Below are 12,115 nucleotides of genomic sequence, written 5' to 3' on the forward strand. Positions count from 1 at the left end.
TTTTCATGTTCACATAAGTTGTCAGGATCTGGGAGGGTGGGATTTGATGGTGGTGGCACAACTAGCAGGAAGACTTGGTTCTTTTGGCCTCTTGGTCACTGGGTGGGTAGAGCCAGGTTCCAAGTTCAGGACATTTTCTTGGCTGTATGATCAGCTCCAAATAAAAGTGAGTCCCCTTGCCTCCAATGTATGGCTTTGGGAGAAACAATTCCTCTCAAAAAAGAGATAAGATTCTCTATCTCTTGGTTAAAATAAGAACTAGCCAACCCATAGTTTCCTAATTTTCCTTCCTGCATGAGAGAACAGAGGCAGGTGCCCAGAGCTTCCTTGGCCACTGTCACTAGTGCCGTGGGGGGAAACGGGCTGCCCTCACTGCACAGGTGGACAGACAGTGCATCTCTTCATGAGTTTCCTTAGGAGGATTGTTTTCACAGCGCCCCATTTTCAAAGCTCTCTGTGTTCAGATTAGACTCCCAGAAGCAGATTTATGTTATCATAGAACTGATCTGTCTGGTGGTTTTTATTTTTTTTTTTTATTTTTTTATTTTATTATTTTTTTAAAGAGAGAGGAGAGAGAGAGAGAGAGAGAGAGAGAGAGAGAGAGAGAGAGAGAGAGAGAATTTTAATATTTATGTTTTAGTTTTCGGTGGACACAACATCTTTGTTTTGTATGTGGTGCTGAGGATTGAACCCTGGCCGCACGCATGCCAGGCGAGCGCGCTACCGCTTGAGCCACATCCCCAGCCCTCTGGTGGTTTTTAAACGTTTACACTCATCCCCATGACATGGAAGAGAATGCAATGGAAGTTCTCATGAAGGTTCTCACCTCAGTATCTCATCTCATCAGATGAGCAGCAGGAAAACTGCCCCAGGCTACAGGGGCCAGGGCCACTTCCTTTATCACACCCTGACAGTTTCTTGTTAATTGCACCCATGATTCATGACCCATATCATAAGCAAAAAGCAAGTCTGCTGGAGCTCAATTTCAGTGGCAGAAAGGGAGTGAAGTAGGAAGGGGTTTGTCGTTGTCATCATTGTTTTTGGTACCAGGGGTGATTAACCACTGATCCACATCCTCATCCCTTTTTATTTTTTTATTTTGAGACAGGGTCTCATTAATTTACTGAGGCTACCCTCAGCCTCTAGAGTCATTGGGAGAACAGGCATGCACCACCACGCCCAGTTGAAACCTTTTTTCTTTTCTTTTTTTTTTTTTTAAAGATAGAGTGAGAGAGAGAGAGGGAGAGAGAGAGAATTTTAATATTTATTTTTTAGTTCTCGGCGGACACAACATCTTTGTTGGTATGTGGTGCTGAGGATCGAACCTGGGCCGCACGCATGCCAGGCGAGCGCGCTACCGCTTGAGCCACATCCCCAGCCCGAAACCTTTTTTCTAATAGCAGTAAAGAGCTGGGCATGGTGGCCCATGCCTGTGGTCCCAGCTACTCAGGAGGCTGAGTCAGGAGGATCATTTGAACCCATGAATTCAAGACCAGCCTAGGCAACGCAGCAGGACCCTGTCTCAAAAAACAGAAAAGAGAAGAAAAAGAATCAGAATCAGAGTAACAGTGAATAAGGCCTGTGTGGCCTTCGTCTTCTATACTCTAAAGGGAAATTTCATTCACCCGTGATTTTGTTGTTTGGTTTTCACATGCTTTTACTTATTCACGGGTCTTGGTCAATTCCTGCACCTGAGAGACTCAGGGGACCCTGCAGAGCCTTGGGGCAAACCCTGGACCCTCCCACCAACTGCAGGCCCCTGTTGTCCTCCCCGGCCTCATGCGGCTGTTGTGCCTCAGATCTACAGACCCCCTGACAGTGGCCCTCCTTCCTCTGCGTCTCCTTGCAGCACAGCGTAGTCCCATGTCCCCCCCACCGAGAAGCAGCTCTCATGGGGTCCCTGAGTTCACCCTGTGGGAGTGCTCTGCCCACTATTATCCTCAGGTGTGGCCGAGGGCAGGAGTCGGGGGATGCTTCCCTGTCTACCTGCCCGCTCCTCCCTGACCGCGCCCTGTGCCCTCAGAGGAACTTCCTGAAGTGCTCTGAGGACAACCCGCTCTTTGAGGGCATCGACTGCGAGGTCTTTGAGTCCCGCTTCCCCACTACCATGGCCTTGTCGGTGCTTGTGACCATCGAGATGTGCAATGCCCTCAACAGGTGGGTGGGCACAGGGCTGGAGCTGGGCTGAGGGTCTGGGGGTACCCAGGAGGGGTTCTGAGAATCAGTGAGGCTAGAATTGGGATCTGGGGGACAAAGGAGGCCAAGGCTGGGGTGTGAAGGGAAGTCTGAGTGTGCTAGAGTGGGGGTGGCCCAGCAGGGTCCCCTGCATCCTGGCCTGAGGTGAGTACCCCGTGCCCTTGGCAGCGTCTCGGAGAACCAGTCGCTGCTGCGGATGCCACCCTGGCTGAATCCCTGGCTGCTGGCGGCCGTGGCCATGTCCATGGCCCTGCACTTCCTCATCCTGCTGGTGCCACCCCTGCCCGTGAGTTGCCCAGTCTGCCTCCTCCCCTCCTTTGGTTCCTGGAGTGATAAGGACCAGTCTTTGGATGTTAGGGGCCCTAGGCTGGGTACTGGGCCTTCCCAGGTCCCTCTGCAGTAGAAGGAGCCCCCTGACTGAGGGGCAAATGTGGAGACTTCTTGCTGATAAAGAGTGTCCTAAGACTGGGGTGGGAGGCAGTCACAGGGCCTTTTCCAGAGCATGGATGGGCTTAGTCCTGTGGGCGAGAGAGGGGAGGGCACTCTGGCAGAGGAGACTGAGTGGACAAAGACCTGCAGGTGGGACATCAAGGGGGGTCTTAGAAGTGCTCACAGAGAGGCCATTGGTGTCCAGGTGGATGAAGCAGGTGGCCGGCTCGGGCCTGAACCAGATCTCCCTTCTCTCCCCACCAGCTCATTTTCCAGGTGACCCCACTGAGCGGGCACCAGTGGGTGGTGGTGCTCCAGATATCTCTGCCTGTCATCCTGCTTGATGAGGCCCTCAAGTACCTGTCCCGGCATCACATGGATGGTGAGTGGGAGGCCCCAGGCCTTCTGCCCTGCTCGTCCCCAGCCCTTCTCCCTGCCCACTTCTGCTCTTGAGCTGCCATGGCCACCTCAGTGTGGGTGCTTCAGATGGTCCCAGCTCCAGCCTACCTGTCTGTATGGTGAAAGTTTTCTTGGATCACAAAGTTGAGGATAGGAAGGGGCTCTGGTGGCTGTGACATGAGGTGTGTGTGTGGGGGTTTTGTGTTGCAGGGGTCTGGCTGGGCTCAAAGGGCCGCCAACGGGGACACTGCTGAGGGGCACGCTGCCTTGCTGTCCTCACTCACCACCACCCCACTCACTGCCAGGACACTGTGCCTTCCTTCTGGCCTTGGCCTCTGACCCCTCTGCACTGGCCTGTCTTTATCCAGGCATTCTCGGGACAGTCTCACAGGCCTGGAGTAGGCAGCCGCTGACCAGCTCCCGGACCCCAGACCACACCGGGTTGGCTTCTTTGGTGTCACCTTGTGGGTGGGTGCAAGGGGAGGGTCTGCCTTCAACCGATGATAGAAGACAGAATGACAGGGGTCAGGTGGGGAGGCCCCACATGGAGGAGCAGGCTAGGGGAGGGGCCTGCTCTGGGCACTAGGTCTTTGGGGGCTTCTTCTGGCAGGAATGTGTTCCTGCCTTAAGGAAGTGAGACGAGCTATAAATAAATCACATGCTTATCATTCCACAGGGACCAAGGCAATCAATTGGCTTCCATCCCCCCGCTGGCCAGTGTGCTGGACACCACAAATAATTTGTCTTCTTTTTTTTGTACCGGGGACTGAACCCAGGGCTATTTAACCACTGAGCCACATCCCAGCCCTTTTTTTGTATTTTATTTAGAAACAGGGTCTCGCTGAGTTGCTGAGGCTGGCTTTGAACTCACCATCCTCCTGCCTTGACTTCCCGCCTTGACCTTCTGAGTTGTTGGGATCACAGGCATGCACCATCACTTCCAGCTAAATAATTTGCCTTTTAAGAAGATCTAGACTTGGGTTGTAGCTGAGTGGTAGAGTGAGTGTGTTGTACCTACAAGGTCCCAAGTTCCACCCCCACAGGGTGCCATAAAAAAACCCAAACAACAATAAAGTAAAAAGGGCCAAACGAGTCAGCCTCTTCACTCTGGAGAAGCTGGCTTGTTATTATAAGTCTGTCTGGGAAGTAACTGGACCCAAAGCAGGGTCTGTTGGAGTCCCTGAGAGGGATTGGGGAGCTGGACTGGACCACTTTCCCTACCCTTTCCAGCTCAACCCTCTGTGGATACCCCTGGGAGATGCTGAGGAGAAGATGTGTCCCACACCTATGGGGGCCCAAGGCATCCCGGCTCTGGCCAGAGCACAGGAATGTTCTACTAGGAAAATCCTCTGGCCAACCCTGAGCTCACTAATTCACCTTCAAAGCCAGGCCTCCCAGGCACACGGGCAGCTTGGATGGCTCCTTTGTCCTCATCAAGAGATTTCTCCAGTGGCTACAACTGCTGAGGAGTGTAGCAAGTTTTCTTGAGAAAACTTAAAAATGAGAAAATTCTGTCCAGGGATAAAATTCCTCAGCCAGTGTCATGAGGAGCCCGTGTCATGGGTGCTCCTTAGCATTGGCTGCTGGGTAAGGAGGGTTCCTAGGCCCAGTGGAAGTGGGAGAGGGAGCCCAGGATGGGGGCAGGAGGGAGCTATTCCTGCCTGCCTGGGGTTCAGGCTTAAAACAGAGGTTTAAAAGGACAGGACAACCTGGTGAGGCAGGGGCTGGGGGTGTGTCTTATGGGGCTGGTGCCTGGAGTTCAGGGAGAGAGGTGAGGCCCAGAGGGCAGCAATATCCCTGAGTGTCATGGTGAGGGCCTGAACATTATCCTTAGGGCAATGGGGAGCCACAAAGGGGTTGCAAGCTTAGGAGGGCCTATGGCAACCATGGCAGACACGTAGAGGGGGACTGGAAGGCTGTAATCAGGAAGATTGTGGGGTGCTGAGCTGCACCCAGGGAAGGGAGCTGGTCTCAAGCAAGACCTTTCCTCCACCTTTCCCCACCCCCCAGTACTAGGGATTGAACCCAGGGGCACTTAACCACTGAGCCACATCCCCAGCCCTTTTTTATATTTTATTTAGAGGCAGGGTCTCACTGAGTTTCTTAGGACCTTGCTAATTTGCTGAGGATGGCTTTGAACTCACCATCCTCCTGCCTTGGCTTCCTAAGTCACTAAGATCACAAGCATGCACCACCACACCTGGTTTCCCTCCACCTTAAACCAGAGACGTTAACTGTGGTCCCCCTGAAATTTTACTTGAAAGGGCAGTGACTTTGGGGCTGGGGGGAGGGACCCAGGGTGGGTACCTGAGGCCACTTCTGGAGGTGGGGTAGAGGAATATGCTTGCTGGAAGCCTGGACAGCTCCTCCCTGGGCATGCAGGCAGGCAGCTGCCATCCCTTGAGACTCCTAAAGCCGGATGGAGTGGGGGTGAGAGAGGGGACCCTTTACATTCCCAAGCCAGCCAAGTGGCCTTTTAGGGAAGTTTTGCTGAGGCTTGATGCCTGTGGCTTCCCCATGATTTATGAAGGATGTGTACTGGGGGAATTGTGGGTGCAGGGTCAGCTCTAGGGTGTTGGGATGGGGGTCCTCTTGTTCCACTTCCTGGCTCTGTCCAGGTGTGGCTGGTCTGCTGTCAGGGGAGGCCTGTGCTGGGCTGTGAGGAAGGAAGGATGGAGAGGCCAAGTGGGGACAGATCTGGGAGAGTCCTGAGTACAAGATAGGCTTGGACTTTATTCTGGGGACAGTGGGGAGCCATGAAAGGGAATGGGCTGCTTTGGACTTTTGCTGGTTGCCTGTGGCTGGAAGTGGATGGTGAGGGGAGACAGGGCTAGGGGCTGGGACAGGGCTTGAGGTCTTCAGGCCCTGTTGACGTATAGTGGAGGAAGACTTATAACTCAGTGATTTAGTCGAAATCCAGCTGAGGTATGTGTGATGGGGAGGAGACAAGGATGACCCCCGTTTCTAAACCTCAATGAGGGTAGGGGGTTCCCCAGACTACAAAACATGAGGACCTTTCACTGGGTGGTTGGGGGCATTGACAGAGTATGTGCAGTACAGGAGGCCTGGGGGGACCCCAGGGGAAGGTGTCCAGGCCGCAGCTGGATTCTTGGGGATGCAGCTGAGGAGAGCTGACAGACTGAGGCTAGACCAGGATCCTGAGGAAGGAAGACTATGGTGAGGGGGTGGGGAGGTGGGGGGGTGGCGCTGTCTCCAGAGAAATGGAGAGTGGAAGGGGCCCAGGAAGAGGCTGGAAGGCGCCGGGCTGGATGTGTACTTTCACACATGTATCTTAACATGATCTCTGGTTTTTCTTCCAGAAATAAAGGACCAGAAGTGAATGCAGGAATCAGAGCAGAGTCTCCAGTGTGTACCTCAGACTGATGGTGCCCAAGCATTTGTCCCACTCCCACCCCTGCCACCATGCTCACCCACCTGCCCACTGGGCCCTGCTGGACACGCAACAGTCCTGAGGCCAGAACAGTCACACCCAGGTCCAGTCATGGGGTCCCTGTCCCCACTGCCATCTGACCTGGGGGGCTGTGTAGTTCATGTCTCTTGAACTCTCTTCGGAAGATCCCTTGCTGAAACTCTGGCCCAGGAGCTGAGCCTGGGAGGGGGGCTGCGGGAAGCCAGAGCTGGCAGTAGATCTGGAGCTGCAGAGCCCCCGGAACCTGCATATCTACCAGCACATACTGGAGCCTGCACCCCTTGCATGGAGGCTGGGCCTCTGCACTGACGGAGAACACCGGCTCTGACCTCTCAGTCAGTGCCTGGTCTGGAACCTAATCAGCTCCACGGAGGGGTATCGGAGGGGGCCATCTGGGCCCAGCTGTGTACAGCGAGGCGGGAGGCCTCCACCAAGTCGGCTCCTGAGAGCTGGAGTCTGTTTCTGTTTATATGTGCAGGCCCCAGGGGGTTGAAACGTCAGAGAGAAAGGAACACAAGGGGCAGGGAGGAGGGGCGAGGCAGAACCCTCTTTGCCTGGGGGAGATACTGGGCTGCCTGCCTCAGCTCAGCTCCCTTTCCAAACTCAGGTTTCCCTGTCCTCAGCAAATGACTGGGTGGTGCCTGGCCCACCAAGCAGAGGTCAGATTTGCTATCCATGTCCCTAGTGCCTGAGACCCCCAGATGTCCTTAGGTCCCTGACCACTATACTGTCCCATCCTGTCTGGTGTGCAGCCATCTCTGCACAGCTGGCTGATTCTAAGTCTCCTGGACCCTTGGCCTCACTTTTTGCCCATTCCCTCCATTCACACGCATCCATGAGCCAAAAAGATGTCACTAAGGATGGCTGTCACCCAAGGGCACTTACCCCCTCTTCCCTCTTCTCATTGGAAGAATGCATCTCTCTGTGGGTCTCCTGTCAGATGGTAGGAAGACAGCAGTTTGATTGACAGGAATTTCCTCTTACTCAGCTTTTGTTCCTTTGGCAAAAACTAGCTAGGCATAGCAGAAAATAGCAAGTAAAGAACTGTCTATATGTCTTCTCCCCTTCTTGAGAGTGTACCAAGTGATGATTTTACATGTAAATCAAGATTCACATCCCTGTCCTGGTCCCCAGAATTTCCCCCTCTGCCTGCCTCATAGTTTAATGGTCTCCTCATTCTGCAGCCCCTTCCCTCAAGCTTCCTCCCACCCTCTTGCAGTTTCTGGAAGGGCCCTGAGAGAAACGAGTTGGGGGTGCTCTGGCAGGGGCAGGGCCCTGTACCCACCTGCTGACATGCTGCCTGGTAGAGAAATAAAAGTGGTGTGCCTGGGGAAGTGGAGGGTGGCCAGTGTCTGTTTTCTGGAGTGTGGGCCCTGGGGTCCACCGCTCCATCCCTCAGCAAAGCAAAGGTCTGAAGCTCCTGCATCAGCCAGAAGTTGTCTCTTCCAAGACAAGGCTTTGGAGAGGCACTGAATTCCAAAACCACATCTCATGACAGATGGAGGTTGTGGCGAATCCTCACACTTGCTTCTCCTGTGGACAGCACTTGACAGTTTGAACACATTCAAAGGCCTTTTAAGAATGTTATGATCTACATGTCACTCCCAGCATGTCACCAAAGCCCTGAGGCAGGGTTAGGTCTGGAACCTGAATATTGAGAGCCTCTTGCACATCATAGAGGCTCCCTCATCCCTGGCAGTTTTGTAGGTCTGTGACACTCCCTGAAAAGTCCCATGACTCTTTTGCTCTGTTTCCCTCCCTTCAATCCTTAGGATCCCATTCATCCATGGTGCTAAGCCCTGTTCAAATGTGTCTCCCATCTCCCCAAGGCTTCCCTCAGATCTTAGGGCCCTGAGGCCTCTGTGGCTGCTTGAGATGACCTAACCTGCCCAGGTGGCCCTGCCTTTCTGGGAGCAGGGCTCTCGAAAGGGACTAGCTATGTCCGTTGTTTCTTTGAGCTGGAGGGAGGACATATCACTAAGGTTTGGTGTCTAATCCTCAGCTCACCTGGGAAGGACACTCAGGCCCTGCCAATGAGACCAGAGGCAGGACCCACTATACAATTTGCAGGGCCCGTCACAAAATGCAAACATGGATCCCCTTGTTCAAAAATGAAGAATTACAGTAACATCAGAATATTACGCCAAGTGTCAGACCTTTCTGTTTCTGAGCATAGGCCTAATGCAGTTGCAGAGGCTGCATGTCCATGACTGGAAAAGACAGACCTGCCTTTAGGGGCTTCTAGGTTTTTTTCCCAGGGAGTGAGGATGGGTGAAAGAAGTCTTTCCACAAGGGCCATCTATAGGACCTCTCGGACACAAAACCCTTTTCATACTCCTCATCTCCCAGGGTCTTCAGCAGGCCTGTGAATTGAGCCAAGAGGTGTTACGACTCCATTTGAACTCAGGAAACCAAGGCCCAGAAAGGTGATGTCTTGCCCAAGGCCTTTTGAGAACCTGACCATTGTGGCAGACAGGCAGGTTGTGGGGCTAAGTCAGGCCGAGGGGACTTTTGTTGTGCCAGCTACAACCTTCCCAGAAGCCTCTGGGGCTCCATAGCTAAGCCTACATTGCCTCCACCCCTACCCAGGCCTGCTCAAGTCCAGCTCTATCCAGCCCACAGCATGGAGTCCGCAGGCCAAGACGGGGCGGCCAAGGTAAACAGAGAGGTTTCCTTACCTCGCAGCTGCTCACCCAGGAGGGAATTCCAGGGCAAGCCCTGGCACACTCCTCTCTGGCAGCTGCCAAAATGCCCGTGGGTTCCTCTGCCCCTCCAGAGACCAGGACTTCATGCTCCCCAGGCCCCCCATCCTCCACCCCTCACAGTGGAGGGAAAGACCATGTTGGATCTGTGTTAGGAGAAATGGGGGAGAAACCCAGAGACAGGAAGACACGTGTCCCTGAAGACCTGGCTTGGGTGTCTGTCACATCTTTTCTCATTATAGGGCCCAAAAGTTCACCTGTGATATGTCCACACAACAGAGTATCCTCAGCAGCAAAAGGAAACAAATTACTGATAGATTAACAGCAGGAAGGAAACTTAAAATCATTGTTGAGTAAAAATAAGCCCCTCTCCCCAAAAAAAGAGCTCATCCTATGTGATTCCACTCCACTTCTACAAAGTTCTAGAAAAGACAGGACAAATCTGCAGTGACAAAGCAGATCTGTGACTGCCTCGGCCTGGGTGCTTGGGAAAGATTGACTGCAAAGGGGCAGGAGGGAACCTTCTAGAAATGATGTATTGCAGGGATGGGGAGAGGGAGCTCCACGCATTTGTCAGAGCTCATCAAACCCTGTGTCTAAAATGGGTACATTTTATTATATGTGAATTATACCACTACCTAATTTGATTTAAAATACATGAATAAATCAAAAGATAGGAGCTGGAGAGGCAGGTTTGTGTGTGTCCTGCATGGGGGTGCTGGGGCGTCCAGTGGAGCTGGGAAGGAGATGGAGACTCCTGAGTGAAGTGGAGGAGACCTCAGCCAGCCCCAGGGGCTCCTTTCTTTCAGGAACTTGAAGAGTCTGGGACCCAAGGGGAAACAGCCCTGAGGGATGGAGAACAAACAGGGTCCTTGAGCACTGGGCAAGATGGCTCCCAGCCTGGTCATGGCCCACACATAGTAAGGGGAGCGGCTGTACAAGTCCCAACAATGGGGAGAAGCCACCCTGGTGACCACAGCTGTGCCCCAGGCCTCCACATAGATGACTGCCTTCCTGCCACCTCCCCTTGATAGTCTGTTAGGCTGCCCCAGGTCTCTGCTCAGTGCTGTTTGAGAGGCTGCTTGGAACTGTGGAACCCAGGACAGCCAGGCAGGCCTGACGGCATGAGAGTTGGACTAAGGTGTTGGGACCCTTGGGACCTGGGTGGCTAAGGAGAGCAACTGGAGCCTGGTGCACACTCTCTTGAGGGTTCAGGCTGGCCTCCAGACCTGGGCAGTGGCTCCAGGATGGGCACCAGCCCCCTCCATGCACCACAGAGCCTCTAAATTTAGCCAGGCAGGGGAGGCCATCCTGGGGCCGAGTGCTTGGCAGCAGGGTTTTGTCTCCCTACAAGGCCCGGCCCAGTACCCGAGACGGCCACCCGGCCTTTGGGCTTATAAGGCAGGCTTGGAGGATCTCAAGTGCTGGAGTCTTTAAGTGGCCCTAGGCCAAGCCCTCAGACTTTGGGGAACCTCCTTTTCAGTCACCAGCAGACATGGAAACTACTTATTCTGTGACCTTGGGCCAGGGACTCAACTGCATCTGTAAAATGGGGATTCTGATACCTACCTCTTAAGTCTGTGATAGAAAACCCTGCTTAGTGTGTGAAATTCTAACCTCTGCCCACCCACCCATGTCCCCATAATGCCCAGAACAAACAGGTGTCTGTCCCTGAAGGTGCTAGATGGAATTGTGGCCAAGGGTGAGAAAGATGCTCCCTCCTGAGCATCATTTGCAAAATTAGGCATGAGATAAGCATGGACCCCATCAGCTGGCTGTCTTACTCTCTCAGGTTTCTTAGCAAGAAAAGAAATTTAGGTTTTTGGTCACACTTTTTGGATTTGCTAATTTCTCCAAATGAGCTTGTCTTCCATGACAGTCTTCTTTTGAAGGTCAGCGCCAATGCCCAGGCTGTAACAGAAGCACATGTATGCAGGATGTGGTTCTTGCTGTCCGTCTGTCCATCTCCAAGCCTGGCTCCTTAGAGGAGGAGGAGGGAAGGAAGAGGAGGAATAAGAGAAAGGAGAAAAATGAGGGGGAGGAGGAGGAGGAGGAGAGAAGGGTAAGGGATTAGACGATGACTGCCTGCCTGCCTCATTTCCTTCCTTCCTTCCTTCCTTCCTTCCTTCCTTCCTTCCTTCCTTCCTTCCTTCCTTCCTTCCTTCCCTCCTTCCCCTACTTCCTCACTGCCTGCTCCTCTCCGGAACATGGCATGGGTGCCAGGGAGAAGGCTGGGTACAGAGAGGCACAGGAATGGCTCAGCCTCAGCACATACCCACTACCGTCACACACTGCTAGTGTTCTGGGGCCTCCTAGACCAATGACCTTGGGTCAGCTGGGAGAGGGGTAGGGCTTTTTGTTTGGGGTCAAGACCAGGCCAAGGGGATGTGCCGCCAACCACAGCTCTGGCTCCAAGAATCTCTGGATCTTTTTTCCTTAGAAAACTGCAGGATTCTTGCCAACTCCCCTTGAAGGTGGCGACGAACAGTTGAGCCCTGAGCTATCTATCCCCACTGGATCGGCAACAGCTCTGCGTGTAGTGAGGCTATTCTCCTTCATGAGGAGGGATGGGCTTGGGCTGTGGGCTTGCCTTCTTTGGGAGCCTCTTGCTGTCCAGAAAGCAACCCTGCTCATGCTGGTTCTGGGGGCAGCCAGGATTCCCAGCCCCAGGGCCTGGCTCCCCGCCCAGAGCAATTCCCCCGCTAGTGGCCTGCCAGGAAGAAGATTCCTTATCAGCCCTGTGGGGGAGTGGGGGGCATCCTGGACAGAATTCTTGAGGTAAGGGCTGGCTGGGAGGCCCCTGCTTCAAGCTTGAACCTCCAATACTGTCCATGGAGAGCTTAGGTCACTCATCTCTCCCCTCTGAGCATCATTTGCAAAATTAAGCATGGGGTAAGGAGGTCTCCAGCTCTGGGGTCTGGGGCCCCAGATTCAGGGCCAGAGTTACTGTTGGGGAGGG

General features: G+C 53.6%; 1 protein-coding gene across 3 annotated transcripts in view; it reads left to right on the forward strand.

Annotated features, from left to right (window-relative positions):
• The window catches only part of ATP2A3 (ATPase sarcoplasmic/endoplasmic reticulum Ca2+ transporting 3), a 34,283-nt gene extending 26,141 nt beyond the window's left edge, over positions 1 to 8,142 (forward strand). Inside the window, exons 17-21 of one of the 3 annotated variants that reach the window (XM_081270834.1) lie at positions 2,024 to 2,157; positions 2,365 to 2,482; positions 2,890 to 3,007; positions 3,393 to 3,492; positions 6,345 to 8,142. In XM_081270834.1, the coding sequence (XP_081126960.1) occupies positions 2,024 to 2,157; positions 2,365 to 2,482; positions 2,890 to 3,007; positions 3,393 to 3,492; positions 6,345 to 6,408 (534 nt within the window). In that variant the 3' untranslated portion in view covers positions 6,409 to 8,142. The remainder of the gene's footprint in view (positions 1 to 2,023; positions 2,158 to 2,364; positions 2,483 to 2,889; positions 3,008 to 3,392; positions 3,493 to 6,344) is intronic. The other 2 variants (XM_081270835.1, XM_081270836.1) reach the window with 2 other exon arrangements.
• The last annotated feature ends 3,973 nt before the right edge of the window (positions 8,143 to 12,115 follow it).

The sequence above is a fragment of the Spermophilus citellus genome (assembly GCF_964194105.1).
Source record: "Spermophilus citellus genome assembly, chromosome: 17".
Lineage (NCBI taxonomy): Eukaryota > Metazoa > Chordata > Mammalia > Rodentia > Sciuridae > Spermophilus > Spermophilus citellus.